The sequence below is a fragment of the Pongo abelii genome, chromosome 1 (genome assembly GCF_028885655.2).
Source record: "Pongo abelii isolate AG06213 chromosome 1, NHGRI_mPonAbe1-v2.0_pri, whole genome shotgun sequence".
Taxonomy (NCBI): domain Eukaryota; kingdom Metazoa; phylum Chordata; class Mammalia; order Primates; family Hominidae; genus Pongo; species Pongo abelii.
In genome coordinates, this window is record NC_071985.2 from 84,496,366 (window position 1) to 84,513,718 (window position 17,353).

The following is a 17,353-nucleotide window of genomic DNA, read 5'->3' on the forward strand; positions in this document are numbered from 1 at the left end:
GAGGTATTTTGAGACTATCCTGTTCGTCATCAAACTTTCATGCAGTAAATACTTCTATCACCACTGACGATTCTTGCTGAAAACAGTTTTTATTATGGTGGTTGCAAATGGTGATTTTCCAGTTCCATCATTTCTTCTATATTTGTTCACCTTCTACTATAAGAAAGAACTTGCCCTTCACCCCTGTTTGTTTTCCATTCTTTTATTTATATCAGTATGAACCCATGGATTCTTATTTCATTCTATGGGTTATAATCTGGTACTATCATTATTTATTTATTTTTTATTTTTATTTATTTATTTACTTACTTATTTTTTGAGATGGAGTCTAGCTCTGTCCCCAAGACTGTAGTGCAGTGGCACGATCTCGGCTCACTGCAACCTCTGCCTCCCAGGTTTAAGCGATTCTCCTGCCTCAGCCTCCTGAGTAGCTAGGATTACAGGCGCCTGCCACCATGCCCAGCTAATTTTTGTATTTTTAGTAGAGACAGAGTTTCATTGTGTTGGCCAGGCTGGTCTCAAACTCCTGACTTCGCGATCCACCCACGTTGGCCTCCCAAAGTGCTGGGATTACAAGCGTGAGCCACTGTACCTGGCCTTTATTTTATTTTTTTATTGAGATGGAGTCTCACTCTGTCACCCAGGCTGGAGTGCAGTGGCACAATTTCAGCTCACTGCAACCTCCGCCGCCTGGGTTCAAGTGATTCTCCTGTTTCAGTCTCCCAAATAGCTGGGACTACAGGTGTGTGCCACCACGGCTGGCTAATTTTTTTTTTTTTTTTTTTTTTTTTGAGACAGTCTTGCTCTGTCGCCCAGGCTGGAGTACAGTGGTGTGATCTTGGCTCACTGCAAGCTCCGTCTCCTGGGTTCATGCCATTCTCCTGCCTCAGCCTCCCGAGTAGCTGAGACTACAGGCACCCGCCACCACGCCCGGCTAATTTTTTGTGTTTTTAGTAGAGATGAGGTTTTACCATGTTAGCCAGGATGGTCTCGATCTCGTGATCTCATGATACGCCTGCCTTGGCCTCCCAAAGTGCTGGGATTACAGGCATGAGCCATTGTACCCAGCCTCATTATTTATTTTGATGCTAAAATAATTGCAGATGGCTGGTGGGAATCCCTTTCTGTGACCTTTTGATATGCCCTCGTTATTCTTTGAATACTTCATTACTTTCTGGCATAGCAAAGTGTTCCAACTCATCTCATACTTCCCCTGGCTGTGCTCTGGAACCAGCCATTTCTCTGAAGGAGCCCTGGTTCCATTATTGTTTATCTGTTTATTATTAATTTTTGAGACAGGGTCCTGCTCTGTTGCCCAGGCTGGAGTGCTGTGGTGCTTTCTTGGCTCACTGCAACCTCGGCCCCCCCCAAGGTCAAACAATCCTCCTACCTCAGTCTCCGGTGTAGCATGCCACCACATTCAGCTAATTTTTGTATTTTTTGTAGAGATGGGGTTTCACTGTGTTGGATAGGCTGGTGTTGAACTCCTGGGCTCAAGTGATCCACATGCCTCGGCCTCCCAAAGTGCTGGGATTGCAGGAATGTGCCACCGTGCCCAGCTTGTTTTTTATTTTTTGTAAATTATTTCTTTTATGATTTAGAAGGACTATCTTCAAACCAGTACAAGTATTTCATAAATAATATCTGGTTGTTTTCTAACCAGTTGAGTAATTTGTTGCACGATAAGCCACCTCACGTCTTTCGGCAAGAAAAACACTAAGTCTGAACAGTAAAGACATTACACAATGAGTTAGGACACAATTAAAATCTGCTTTAAATATTTTTTGGGGGGAGAGGACACCACACTTCTCTACTCAATAAAGAGAAACAATTTTGCAGTCCAGAAGTCTTTTATTTTTTTACACCTATCATGCCATGAATTCATAGGGAATAGGTTCCAACAGCTCAGGCTCCTTCCCATTGGTTCTCACACAGTAGGATTCCCTGGGTGGAGTAGGCTGGTGCTTCAGCTGAACCCAGGTACCTTTTCTCTTTGGTTTCCTTCTTTTTCTGATCATCTTTCCTGCGTTTCAGAAGCTATCTTGGGTCTTAGAGTGCTTAATGTGCTCAGTGTGCACATTAATTCTCTTGGCAAGAATTTTGCCCTTAATTTGTTTACAACAGTGCTGACAACATGCTGGGTAATGTAGACTCTTCCAGTTTTGCCCGGGTAATGCTTTTGGGGCATTCCGTTTTGAACAGTACCCATTCCCTTGATGTCTACAGTATTGCCTTTCTTACAGATTTGCATGCATGTGGCCCAAGGAACAACTCCATGTTTTCTAAAAGGCCTAGATAACATATATTGGGTACTTCTTCTCTTTCCCTGTGTTTGTCGTTTTGGTGAATTACTGGAAGACGGCAGTACCGACCAAAAGCCCTGGTTCCATTTAGTGGTAAATGGTATTTAGAAACCAAGATCTGAGTGCCAGGTGTGCTTATTGCTACTGGAGTATCATTGCTTCTAGGCCCTCTCAGAGGCCAGTGCTGGGAAATACATGTTTGTATATATGTCTGTGCACATATCTATTTCTGTATCTGTCTATCTACAGGATAATAAGTTCATCCAGATACTTTTAATTATAGTCTAATACCACAGGGTTCATTTCTGCTTTCTCCCTTTCCATATTTGTATTTCTTCTCTGACAGTAAGAAATTTGACTCCCATTATCCACAATATGTTTATCAAATTGCTCATCATAGAATACACTTAGTATTCTAATAATAGTAGTTTCAGATTTGTAAATCCATACCTCTGTGGAAAGTAAACCTTCTAATTAGAGCTCAGAATTTTTTTACAGTTCTTTTTATATTTAGCCTGAGGGTATAGTCAGAATACTGTGTTTAGAAGTTACCTGGGTCAGTTCTACCCTTCCTTCACCCTCCTTCAGTGTGGTTATGATACTCATTTAAAATAACAGATTCATTTGTTTGTGTTTGTATTCATTTGGGTTTTATTTTCCCCATCCTTGCTGATTTTAAAATTTTATTTTGATTAGGCGAAACACAAACATGGTTCTAAACATCAGAATTTTACAAAAACAGATATTCAGAAGTGTTACTGCTCCCCATCCTGTGTACTCTGTTTCCAGTACCTCCTTCCCACACAGTTTTATCCATCTCCTGTGGGTAGCCAGTCTAATTTGTTTCTGGTTTTTGCTTCCTGTGTTTCTTTTTGCACAAATGAATAGGTACTTGTATATTTCTTATTCTTCTTTCATACACAAAAGGTAGCACATTAGAGGTACTCTTTTGTACTTTGCTTTCTTTGCTGTGTGTGTGTGGATGAATATACACACACAAAGAATACATATAGTATAGAATATATAGAATAAATATATAGAATATTCTATATAATCTGTACTATGTATATATTCTTTATATATATAGAGAGAGAGCACTAAAAGTGATTGTGACGTAATGTGATTTTATTTTATTATTATTATTTTTTTGAGACGGAGTCTCACTCTGTAGCCCAAGTTGGAGTGCAGTGACACGATCTTGGCTCACTGCAACCTTCGCCCCTGGAGCTCAAGCGATTCTCCTGCCTCACCCTCCCAAGTAGCTGGGACTAGAGGCATGCGCTACTACATCCGGTTAATTTTTTTGTATTTTTAGTAGAGACAGGGTTTCACCATGTTGGCCAGGCTGGTCTTGAACTCCTGAGCTCAGGCGATCCACCCGCCTCGGCCTCCCAAAGTGTGGGATTATAGGCGTGAGCCACCGCGCCCGGCATGAGCCACCATGCCCAGTGTGATTTTAAATATGTATCACAATTTATCCATTCATCTGGCAATGGGGTTATTTCCTTATCTTGGTTATTGTGAATAATGCTGCACTGAGCATGGGAGTGCAGATACGTCTTTAAGGTACTGATTTCATTTCCTTTGGTATATACCCAGAAGAGGAATTGCTGAATCATAGGATGGTTCTATTTTTAATTTTTTTTTTTTTTTTTTTGATTCGGAGTCTCAGTTGCCCAGGCTGGAGTGCAATGGCACCATCTCAGCTCACTACAACTTCTGCCTCCTGAGTTAAAGTGATTTTCCTGCCTCAGCCTCCTGAGTAGCTGGGATTACAGGCATGTGCCACCACACCTGACTAATTTTGTATTTTTAGTAGAGACGGGGTTTCTCCATGTTGGCCAGGCTGGTCTCGAACTCCTGACCTCAGATGATCTGCCCACCTCGGCCTCCCAAAGTGCTGGGATCGCAGGCATGAGCCACTGTGCCCCGCCAATTTTTAATTTTTTAAGGAGCCTCTATCCTGTTTTCCTTCATGGCTATACTAACTTACATTCTTTTTTTTTTTTTTTTTTTTAAGTGAAAGGAAGTTTATTAAGAAAGTAAAGGAATGAAGAATGGCTACTCCATAGGCAGAGCTGCCCCAGGGGCTGCTGGTTGCCCCTTTTTGTGGTTATTTCTTGATCATATGCTAAACAAGGGGTGGGTTATTCATGCCTCCTCATTTTAGACCATATAGGGTAAAATGACGTTGCCATGGCATTTGTAAACTGTCGTGGTGCTGATGGGTATGTCTTTTAGCATGTTGATGCATTATAATTAGCATATAATGAGCAGCAATGACGACCAGCGGTCACTCATCACCATCTTGGTTTTGGTGGGTCTTAGCTGGCTTCTTTACCACAGCTTGTTTTATCAGCAAGGTCTTCATGACCTGTATCTTGTGCTGATCTCCTATCTCATCCTGTGACTTTGAATGTCTAACTTCCTGGGAATGCAGCCCAGTAGGTCTCAGCCGTATTTTACCCAGCCCCTACTTAAGATGAAGTTGCTCTAGTTCAAACACCTCTGACATTTCCCCACTCCCTTTTATAAAAGAACCGTTAATCCTAAGGGTTGCAGAGGGACAAAGATCCATCTTCTGTAAACTTCTTCTTGCTGAATAGGGGCGATAATATTCCTGTCTAATTATTAGGGTCTCTTGTATTCAGGGTAGAGAGGAACTCAGTCAGAAAGCGTCAGGGTGAGGGTCGCTTATAACTCCGAGTTCCAACGAAAGGTGATATCCAGAGTTGGCCAATCAGTGCTGCAGTCTATTTCTTTTGGGTCGGGAGGGTCTCCTCAGTATTGTCCCTTCCATGGTTTGCCAGAAAGATGTTACTGGAAAGGGGCCCTGATCCAGACCCCAAGACAGGGTTCTTGGATCTTGTGCAAGAAAGAATTCAGGACAAGTCCATAAAGTGAAAGTAAGTTTATTAAGAAAGTAAAGGAATAAAGAATGGCTACTCCATAGGCAGAGCAGCCTATACTAATTTATATTCTCACCAGCAGTATACCAAGATTTCCTTTTCTCCACATCCTCACCAACACTTGTTATCTTTTATCTTTTTGATAATAACCATGCTAACAGATGTGAAGTGATACCTCATTGTGATTTTGATTTGCATTTTCCTGATGATTAGTGATGTGGAGCATATTTTCATAAACTTGTTGGCCATTTGTATGTTTCTGGAAATATGTCTATCCAGGTCTTTTGCCCATTTGTAATCAGAGGTTTTTTTTTTTTTTGCAATTGAATAGTATGAGTTCCTTATATATTGTGATGATTTTTTTGTGTGTATGATAAAGCATAACGTAAAATTTACCAATTTAACCGTGTGTGTGTGTGTGTGTGTGTGTGTATTTTTTATTTTGTTTTTTTTATTTTTTGGAGACAGGATCTTACTCTGTTGCTCAGGCTGGAGTACAGTGACATCATCCCAGCTCACTGCAGCCTCGACCTCCCAAGCTCAAGTGATATTCCCACTTCAGCCTCCTGGGTAGCTGGGACTATAGGCATGTAGCACCATGCCTGGCTAATTTTTGTATTTTTTGTAGAGATGAGATTTCACCATGTTGCCCATGCTGGTCTTGAACTCCTGAGCTCAAGCAGTTCTCCTGCCTCAGCCTCCCAAGGTGCTGGGACTATAGGCGTGAGCCACCACACCTGGACTTTTTGAACCATTTTTAAGTGTAGAGTTCAGTGACATTTAATACATTCACACTGTGTACAACTATCATTATTCATCTCTAGAACTTTTTCATCACCCCACATTGAAAACTGTGTACCCCATTAAATAATAACTCTGTTTCTGTCTTCCCTCAGCCTCTGGTAACCACTAGTCTAATTCCTGTCTCTATGAATTTGACTAATCTGCATACCTCTTATAAATGGAATAATACAATATTTATTATTTTATGTCTGGCTCGTTTCACTTAGTATAATATTTTCAGGTTCATCCATGTTGTAGCATGTGTCAAAATTTCTTTCCTTTTTAAGGCTAAATAATATTCCATTGTATGTATGTATACACACACAGCACACACACACACACACACAGAGCACACACATACCACATTTTGTTTATCCATTTTTTTATTTGTGAACACTTAGGTGGTTTCCACCTTTTGGCTGTTGTGAATAATGTTGCTATGAACATTGATGTACAGATATCTATAGTAGAAGTATCTGCTTTCAGTTCTTTTGGGTATATATCCAGAAGTGGAATAAGTGGATCATATGATAATTCAGTGTTTAATTTTTTGAGGAACCACTGTACTGTGCCCTACAATGGCAGCACCATTTTACATTTCTACAAGCAATGCACAAAGTTTCCAATTTCTCTACATCCTTGCCAACACATGTTATTTTCTTATTTTCTTGCTTTCTCTGTTTTTGATAATAGTCATCCTATTGGGTATGAAGTGGTATGTCATTGTGGTTTTGATTTGCATTTCCCGAATTATTTATAAGATATTGCCAAATCCCTCTCTAAAAGGAAATGTTGCGTTCTTTTTTTTTTTTTTTGTTTTTGTTAAGCAATTATTTTATTGCTCAAGTACATAGACAAATTTATGCAACCAGGGCAGAGGCTGTATATGATTCATATTTCCAGTTGGGAGAGAGAACTCACTTGGTCTTATAATATCGAGCCAAACAGTGAATCCGGCTCTCTATCAGAATCAGACGGAATTTAGCATCTTTATCCTTTCTCTTCCTCTCAAGAAGCTTTTGAACAGCAACTGCTGCCTTAATTAAATGGTAGAGATCTTCAGGAAGATTAGGAGCAAGTCCCTTAGACTTAAGAATTCTTAAGATTTTATTGCCTGTCACAAATCGTACTTGTGCAGCACCATGTGAATCTCTCAGGATCCCACCGATTTGTGAAGGAGTCAGGCCCTTCTTGGCCAGTTTTTAAATCTGCTCCTTCATGTCATCAGATGTCAGCTTCAGCCAAGTGGGGACGCTGCGGCGATAGAGCAAAGCTGACTGGGACAGGCCCTTCCCGGAAGTGTGCATGTGACCCATGATGGCAGCTGTCAGGAAGCAAAAGGAACATTCTTACTAACGATACATGAGTACCTATTTCCTCATAGCTTTTCTTAACAGCATATATAGTCACAATTTTAAATTTTTATCAGATAGATGAGAAATGGTATTTCAGTATAGTTTTAATTTCAGTTTGTTTGTTTGTTTATTTATTTATTATTTTTGAGACGGAGTCTCGCTCTGTCGCCCAGGCTGGGGTGCAGTGGGACAATCTCGGCTCACTGCGACCTCCATCTCCCAGGTTCAAGTAGTTCTCCCACCTTAGCCTCCCAAGTAGCTGGGACTACAGGTGTGCGGCACCACACCCGGCCAATTTTTTGTATTTTTAGTAGAGGTGAGGTCTTGCCATATTGGCCAGGCTGGTTTTGAACTACTGACGTCTAGTGATCCACCTGCCTGAGCCTCCCAAGGTGCTGGGATTACAAGCCTGAGCCACTATGCCCAACCTAGTTTTACAATTATGAATGACATTGAACATCTTTTTCAAAATTCACGTATAATAAAATTCACCTTTTTGGTGTGTTATATTATGAGATATGATTTTCCATTAATTTTTAAGAGTTTTTTAAAATTAGTGATAATAGCCTTTATCTGAGATAAATGTTGCAAATAATTTTATTCCAATTTTTTAATGGTCTTGGCTTAGTTTAAGGTATTTGCCATGCATAAAATTTTTATTTTTCTGTAGTCAAATTTATCAATTTTTTTTCTTTAATTGTGTCTAGATTTTGGGTAATAGAAAACCGTTTTCTACACCTAGGTTTTAGAGGAATTACCAGTATTGTCTCTTTTTTTAAAAAAGAAGTCTCGCTCTCTCACCCAGGCTGGAGTGCAGTGACGCAGTCAGGGTTCACTGTATGTATCCTTGACCTCTTAGGCTCAAGTGACCCTCCCACGTAGCTGGGACTATAGGTGCGTGTCACGACACCCGACTAATTTTTATATTTTTTGTAGAGATGGGGTTTCGCCATGTTGCCCCAGATGATTTTGGACTCTTGAGCTCAAGTGATCCGCCCACCTTGTCCTCCCAAAGTGCTGGGATTACAGGTGTGAGCCACTGCGCCCTGATTTCTTATTTTCTGTTTTGATTCCTGATACATTTGGAGTTTATTTTTATGTATGATGTAAGATATGTATCTTATTTTATGTTTTCCACATTACTGATGATTTGTTCTAGCACCATTTATTTAGTCCATCTCTGTCCTAATAGTTTAGCTTTCACTATTATCATAGACTAGATTTCTATGAGCACTTGGCTCTGTTTTTGGACTTTTCTGTTCTGTGTTCTTACAGCATTTGAATAGTTTTTATGTTCCTTTCTATAGGAGGGTCTAAATAGTGATTATTAGTGATTTCAGAGACAAATTTTTTAACAATTAGATTTAAGACCACAGTTCTTGATACAGGTTTACTCTTCAGTTCCCTTCCATTCTTAAAATACACAGCCATATTGAGCCCTGATATGAAGAAGTAGGAGAGGTGCTGTGAGTTATATGGATCTAGTAATGGCCCTAAAAAAATTTAAACAAGCAAAATAAGAACTAACTTTTACCTCAAAGGGCAGATTTTGCTTGTGGAGTGGTATGTCCACAATTACGTGTGTGATCCTTCTTATTCAGTATGGAGACAATTTTTAGAAATGGAAATACCCTTTTAAAAAATGTATAGTGCCTCTTTTCAGTTTAAAGTTTTTAGATTGCGTTCCTTTTTCCTTTTCCCTTTTTTCTCCTTACACACATAGAGATTGATGTCTTGTGTTTGTCGTTTAGGTGTGCTGTAATGGCACAAGAGTGTTTGTGCAGAAAGAAATTCTTGATAAATTTACAGAGGAAGTGGTGAAACAGACCCAAAGGATTAAAATTGGAGATCCCCTTCTGGAAGATACAAGGATGGGTCCACTCATCAACCGACCACACCTGGAGCGAGTCCTTGGGTTTGTTAAAGTGGCAAAGGAGCAGGTAAGAAATAATTGGCAGTAGGGTGGGGTTGGGGAAGATTACACTACTCCTAAATCACTTGCTTTGTGCCCTTTTCATGTTAATATTCATTTGACTCTTAGCATCCCTGGCTGTGTTCTGCTTTGTACCTGCACTGGGAAGACTAAGTATGTGTTTGTTCGGGATACAATTAACATTTCAGGAATGCATTTTGGGGTTATATTTTTAATACAAAATATCTTTTTTCCTTTTCGGCAGGGTGCTAAAGTGTTATGTGGTGGAGATATATATGTACCTGAAGATCCCAAATTAAAGGATGGATATTACATGAGACCTTGTGTATTAAGTATGTCCTCTTTTTGTTTGCTTTTAGATGATTTGAATTAAATACTGAATAGATAGAGATGAATATTTATAAAATATGTACATGGTATAAAGCAAGGGCTGGCAAATTATGTGGTCCTGCTACCCAAGTTTAAGAAGTAGAACTGCCTCATTATCTTCGAAGCCTTCTGTGTGCCCCTCCTTTAGGGCACCCATATGTATTAGTTTATCCAGGACCACAACTATTGTTCTGGAAGCAAGGAGCTCAAAAATATGAAAGTGCATATTTGATTAAAAAAATTAAGTAATAAATTTAATTCCTTAAGAAAATAAAGAATGTTTTTCATGTGACCTGTAGATCATTGTATTAGACATTTTGCATTGCTATGAAGGAATATCTAAGACTGGGCAAGTAGAAAAGGTGTTTATTTGGCTCATGGTTCTGCAGACTGTACAGGAAGCATGGCGCCATCATCTCCTCCTGGTGAGGCCTCAGGAAGATTTCAGTCATGGTGGAAGGTGAAAGGGGAGCAGACGAGTCACATGGTGAAAGAGAGAGCAAGAGAGGCGCCCGGCTCTTTTAAACGGCCAGCTCTGTGGGAACTGACAGAGCGAGAATGCACTCCTTACCATGGGGAGCACATCAAGCTGTTCATGAGGGATTTGCCCTGTGACCCAAACACCTCCCACTAGGCCCTACCTCCAGCAATGGGGGTCATACTTCAGCATGAGAGTTGGAGGAGAAAAGCATCCAGACTGTATCAGTCATCAATATAATAAAACCAGTTTGTCAGATAATATACTAATCTTTTTAGAAATTACATAATCTAATAATTTTTAGCACCTCCATTCAATCTTAAAAATCTAGTTTTGACAGTCAAGGTGTATATGGTCATCCTACTTCCACCCATCTACTTCCCTCCTACTTCAGAGGTAACTACTATTCTCAGTGTTGTTTTTATCATTCTTAGGCTTTTCTCTATCATTTTATAGTGTACGTTAGTATCCCCTACAAAAATGTTGATAGTTTTGTAGGCTTTAAACAATTATATATAGGTTGAACCGTGTTGTATAATTCCTTACATCTTATTTGGAGATAAATTAAGCTGGTTTTTGCCCCTAAGGTTGATAGTGGTGTCAGTTTTTAACAACTTCATATTTGATGCAGTATATAACCTTTAATCCTCACTAAAGAGAACCACTGACATTTAAAAGCTGAAAACCTAATGTCCATCCCCCATGAATTAGGTTGCAGTTATTACATGAATATTTAATAAATAGGAAAAGCTTACAATACATTGTTAAATTGAAAATATTGGGGCTAGGTGCAGTGGAACACTCCCAGCACTTTGGGAGGCTGAGGCAGGAGGATCGCTTGAGCCCAGGAGTTTGAGACCAGACTGGGCAACATAGTGAAACCCCATCTTCAAAAAATTAGCCGGGGGTGGTCGTGCACACTGTGGTCCTAGCTACTCAGGAGGTTTTATTTTAATGTTTGCAGCTAATTGCAGAGATGACATGACCTGTGTGAAGGAAGAGATCTTTGGGCCTGTTATGTCCATTTTATCATTTGACACTGAAGCTGAGGTTCTAGAAAGAGCCAACGATACCACTTTTGGACTAGCAGCTGGCGTCTTTACCAGGTATGTGGAGTGGGACACTGAGAGCAGTTTTGAAGGAGCGGGGCTGTAGTATCTGCTTAGATATGTAATTGATCCTATTCTTTCACTTTTAGTTTGCCCTCATAGGAGCCATCAGCACTTTCTGTTTGCTTCAGGTTAAGTCAGAAGACACCAAAGCAGCATTTTGTAGTTTGCTGTAAATGGCTAGATAACCCTGCATTGAGTTTTAAATTGAGCTCGTTTAATAAACATTTAAGATTCTGATCTATGTAAAGCATTGGGTTAGATGTCTTTTGAAAACACACATGTCAAGAAATTTAGAAACCTGTAAGTATATAAATTGTGGGCAGTATTCTTCAAAAACATGATTTTTAGTGGCATTATAGTAGTTCCTAATTGGAATGCATTATAACTCGTGTAGCTGTTTTTTCTGTGGTTGGATATTTGGGATATTGTTTCTATTTTAAATATTATAGTAATGTGATTAGTATCTTTGTGCATAAACTTAATCTCTACTATTACAAGTAAAAATGATTTGGGAGTACAATTTCTTTGAAACCAATTGCAGATTGCTTGGTTTTATACAAACTTCGATTAGTCTTTGGCAGTAGAAAGCAGTTTGCTAAAGCGGCTTTACACTTGGGATTATGCTGTTTCTTTGGTGATACATAAAATTCACATTTTTTTTTATAACTTCATGGTCAGGAACTTGGGAAGAAAGCCTAAGTCTCACTTGAGAACCTGATGTAATTGCTTCTCTTTGAGCTCCGAAGAAAAGATTGAGGAGCTGCTCTTTTGATTTGGGGAGTGAGCAGGTTAAGTGCTCTTACTTTACTTTGCCACCCTCGTACAGACAAAGTCCAGTTACAAAGGCGGGTAACTCCAATGTGCTATTCTTTTTTTCTTATCAGCTTTACTGGGATAATGCACATACTGTACAATTCACCCACTTAAAGTGTACAATTCAGTGGTTTTTAGTTTATTCATGGAGTTGTGCAACCATCACCGTAATCTATTTTTAGGACACTTTCATCATCTCAAGAAGAAACCTTGTGCCCATTAACAGTTGCTCTTCATTCCCACCCCCCACCCCCAGCCCTTGGCTTCCACTAAACTACTTTCTATCTCCATGGATTTGCCCATTCTGAACATTTTATATAAATGGAATCATACAGTATGTATTCTTTTGTGACTGGCTTCTTTCACTTAGCATAATGTTTTCAAGGTTCATTTGTGTTGTGGCATTTATCAGTACTTTATTCCCAAATAATATTCCGTGGTATGGATATGTACCACTTTTTGTTCATCCATTCATCTGTTACAGGCATTTGGGTTGTTTTCATTTTTGGCTATTATGAATAATGATGCTATGAACATATGTGTACAGGCCTTTGTGTGGACATATATTTTCATTTCTGTTGGGTTTATATCTAGTAGTGAATTGCTGGGTAACATGGTAACTTTATGTTTAACTTTTTGAGGAACTGCTAAACTCTTCCAAATTGGCAGCACCATTTTACATTCCTCCCAACAACGTATGAAGGTTCTAATTTGTCCACATCCTCACCAGCCCTTGTTATTGTCTGTCCTTCTGGTTTTAGCCATCCTTGTGGGTGTGAAGTAGTATCTCATTGTGGTTTTTATTTGCATTTCTGTGGGTTTTCTTTTCACTTTCTTGATAGTCTTATTTGTAGCACAAAATTTTAAATTTTGACCAATTCCAATTCTGTTTTTTTTTGTCTGTTACTTTTGGTGTCATAATCTAAGAAATCTTTCCCTGACCCACGGTCATGAAGATTTATTCCTCTGTTTTCTTCAAAGAGTTTTATAGTTCTCAGTCTGACATTTTTAAGTTTGTGATGCGTTTAAGTTAATTTTTGTGTATGGTGTAAGAAAGGGCTCCACCTTTATTTTTTGCATGTAGATATCCACTTGTTTCAGCACCATTTGTTAAAAAGACTGTTTTTCCTCCATTGAATTTTGGCACCCTTGTTGCTGCTACTTATTTTAAAGATGCCTTGTGCATGGGACTATAAAACCCAATCCATGTCTGTTTTGCCTGGATGATAAAAGATTTTAAAACATTTTGAAGAAATGAGAATTTAGTAAGATTTGAGAACCCTAGAACTGGCAGTGTAACTTTTCCTGTTAAAGTAGTAGCCTAAGAAACTCTGAATAATGCACACATTTTTTTTTTTTCTTCATAGGGACATCCAGCGGGCTCATAGAGTGGTAGCTGAGCTTCAGGCTGGGACGTGCTTCATTAATAACTATAACGTCAGCCCAGTGGAGTTGCCCTTTGGTGGATATAAGAAGTCAGGTGAGGAGCTGGGAGATGTGAATGCAAACCAGGTCTCTAGAGTTAGGTTGTAATTCAGACCTTATAAACCAGTATTCCTAAACCTGTCTGCATATCAGAATCACCTGGGAAATACAGGTTCCTGGTCCTTCCCCAGATCCACTGTAGCAGTCTCTGGGAATGGAAGTCAAGCATCTTCCCCTACCCAACACTCCCTAAATCTTTCTGGAGGGTTCTGATGTATAGCCTGGCTTGTGAACTGCTGATAGATATCTCAAAAAGGTTTATCTTGTGGGTAGAATACTTTTTCTTCACAGCCTGTGATTGCTGTAAGCATAACATCACTCCCTTAGGGGTTCTGTATCAGGGATGTCCATCATCATCCACTGTGGAGTTTTTAGATTCCATTTAGGTAAAGTGTCTTTAAAGTAATAGCTCAGTAACTTTGTTTCCTCTGTTATGTCAGATTAACAAAATCTTTAAATTTATCATTAAGCAATCAGTTATAATCGTTTTCATTACCCTTGATGGCATATAGGAGTGTGTTTCCTTAGCCACTGCTCATTCATTTCGTTTATTCTATAGTCAGACATATTACCACAACATATAAATTTGTAAGTCTGGTATATCAGGAGAAGGTTTGAGGCATCAGGAGTATAGCCAGAACCTTGAGGTTCTTTCTTTGGAGTTTGTTGCCAGTAAATATTCATTTACATATTTCTCCTGCTGTTCTTCTAGAGTGAAAATTGGTTTGGACTTTGTCGAGGCACCATTCTAAGAGTCTGACCTCTAGTTTCTGTGGCAAATATTTACAGCCATCACAGTGTTGGCAAATATATAAACTCTGATGAACACTGATGAGATGGTGGGTGTTAATTTGACAGTCTTATTTGTCCCGGTGGGGTACTCAGAGGAGTCATACACACGGGCACAAGTGCAGGTGGGAACCAAGGTGCCATCTTATTAACATGTAACATATAACATTACATGTTAAGTTTCTGATAGTCCCTCAGTGCAGGGAATTATTTGTTTGGAATCAGCAGCTTAGGCCTTTGGAGGGCCTCCTAACTTTCCGTTTCCTTTGGACCAGACCATGCTATGTGGAATGAGAGAGCAAGAAAGATGGCCAGACGTGCAGAGCAACACCTGGCCTAACAGGCCTGACCAGCTGTGTGCTTAGGGGATTTGGAAAGGAACAAAAGACAGAGTGAGGTCTTCCCAGGACCTTTGTGTATGATACCATTTGAGTGGTGCTCCCTGGAAATGCACATATTTGGGACCTTGGCCTTGCCCTTGGAAGGCAGAGCCTACCTAAGTCTAGCGCAGGGTGTACAGGCAGGGCCAAGGGTGGGATACTACCCTTTTAGCACAGTAACCTCACCCAGTAGTAATTGGGCAGTGTCTTGGACTGAGTAATCAGAGGGACCTTCAGTGACCCCTCACCAACATGAGTGGGTAGGTTAAGTTAGTAGGTTGCTCTTATAGGTGTATAAGAAATGGTGAATAAGCCTGTTGTGTAAAGTTTTAAATTAGCATCAGCTTTCAAGGGTGTCAGGCTGTTTACTGTAGAGATTGCCTTTAACACTTGATATAAAATCCAAGCATTTTTCAGACCTCAACCCAGAATAGTAGATACCTGAAATTAAGATTCATATTGGTAAGAAACAAGACCTGTATATTTCCCTATCCCTATCCCCAAATGCCAGTGGGTCATTTTCCCCATGCCTAGCTCCATTCACAGCTAATATGTGGATTGAGGACTTTATTCCAAAACATTTAGGTTCTATATTCTTCCCTAGCCCTGATTAGCAGTGCTCATCTTTGAAGATCATTGTGACTTTCCAGACTATTGTAGTGATGGCTCAACCTGACCCCTTCTCCTCCTTTCAGGATTTGGCAGAGAGAACGGCCGTGTGACAATCGAATATTATTCACAGCTGAAGACTGTGTGTGTGGAGATGGGTGATGTGGAATCTGCTTTTTGAAAACCTGCAGTGAAACCTATTGACATGGCCACGCTGTGGAATGATGCGAATCGGCCCTGTTTACAGAGGCAGTACAACTGAATGTTATTTTAAATCCAGAATTTTGGCATTCAGGATAAGAGAATGGTTCATGTTACTCTTTCTCTCCCCATCAGCTTCCTCACTGAAAATGTGCATTAAGTGCCTTGTAGATACTAATCAAGAAAGTTGTGATTCTCCTCAAAGTATATTTTTGTGAAATCTTTTAAGAGCCAGTAACATACTTCTAGAGAACAGGAAAAGAGACTAGGATAATACATCTTCCACACATTTGGCCCACTGATAATGTTGATTCTCTGGCGTATTTCAAAGAATTTGTTCCTGGCTGATCCAAGTGCAGTGGTATTTACAACTAATTGATCACAACCAGTTTGTAGATTTCTTTGTTCCTTCTCCATTCCCACTGCTTCACTTGCCTAGTGTTGAAGAAAAAAAACAAAAAACAAAACAAAAAAAACCCTTGTTCCTTTATAGGTTCGTGGTAGAATCAGTAGAGATGATTTCAGCTCATTGACATTTTTTTAAGCTATATCCCTTTGTCATTCCATTGAGAAAGCTGACAGCCGGGATAGGGAGGGGATTAGATAATAGATGGGGTCAAATTCTGTGTGAATGTTAACTTGCCTAGTAAGCACTTTGTCTCTGTTCACTACTGCGATAGAGGAAATCCTATCTCCCTATCTTGGGTCCTTGAACTACAGCCTGCTGTCTTACACCAGTGGAGCTACCCTTTAAATGTACAAATTATTTGTATGCTAATGTAATATGGTGAAATTAAAATAAATCACACTGTTAATTCTTTTCCTTTTGTGTTTTGAAACTAAACGTATCTTGAGGTTATAGGAGGACAGAGGATAGGGCTGATGTTAAAAGCACAAAGCAGGGGGATTTGATCTTGCAGTAAGAACAAAAGGACAGGTTTGGTTGCAGTGATGAACTTTATGGTCCAGGTAAGCATTTAGGCTCCATGTTCATTCTCACCCTGATAAGCAGTGCCTGTCCCTGAAGAGTTGTCAGGTCACTGTGGCTTTTCAGACTATTGCAGTCATGCCTCACTCTGCCTCCTTCTCTTCCTTTCAGGAGAAGAGTTTATAAATCATAGCTAATTTAGTAGTCAGAGATAAGGGATGCTTGTTGTCACTGGGCCTGGATCTAATTATGTATTATGATGAGCAAGTACTGTAGTTTTAGAGCATAAGAACAACCGAATCAGCCTTGGTGTTTCTTTGCACAGAGGACACATATGTGATACTGGACAAAGCCAATAGCGTTATCTTACCCTGTGTCCGAGGGGATCCTGTGCACCTTAAGCAGTAGGAGCTGCCTGGGAGAAGATAAGTTTCTGATAGTCCCTCTAAAGCAAGCTTGTCCAATCTGCAGCCCACGGTCCATATGCAGCCCAGGACAGCTTTGAATGCAGCCAAACACAAATTTGTAAACTTTCTTAAAACGAGAGGTGCTTTTTTTTGCAATTTTTTTTTCTTTTAGCTCATCAACTATCGTTAATGTTAGTGTATTTTATGTGTGGCCCAAGACAATTATTCTTCTTCCAGTGTGGCCCAGGGAAGTCAAACGATTGGACACCTCTGCAAGAGAAAACAGCAGGGGAAAGGGAAGCAACATTTAAGTACTCACTGTGTTCCTACTGCTACATTCCTTCTCATGTAATACACTAAGCCTAAGAAAGGGATTATCTCTGATTTTCAAATGAAGAAACAGATTTGGAGACATCTTGGTCCCAGGCAAGTGTGATATTTTATGCCTATATATAAAATTATATATCTTTTCATCCATGGTTCCTGGCTCATAACTCCC

At 39.7% G+C, this 17,353-nt stretch overlaps 1 protein-coding gene and 1 pseudogene across 1 annotated transcript in view; one reads left to right on the forward strand and one right to left on the reverse strand.

Annotated features, from left to right (window-relative positions):
- The window catches only part of ALDH9A1 (aldehyde dehydrogenase 9 family member A1), a 34,942-nt gene extending 18,602 nt beyond the window's left edge, over positions 1-16,340 (forward strand). Inside the window, 5 exon segments of the mRNA NM_001132693.1 lie at positions 9,102-9,290; positions 9,528-9,615; positions 11,095-11,236; positions 13,423-13,535; positions 15,405-16,340. Of these exon segments, the coding sequence (NP_001126165.1) occupies positions 9,102-9,290; positions 9,528-9,615; positions 11,095-11,236; positions 13,423-13,535; positions 15,405-15,499 (627 nt within the window). The 3' untranslated portion in view covers positions 15,500-16,340.
- On the reverse strand, positions 6,793-7,311 carry LOC100438540 (small ribosomal subunit protein uS15-like; annotated as a pseudogene).
- Positions 16,341-17,353: the final 1,013 nt, after the last annotated feature.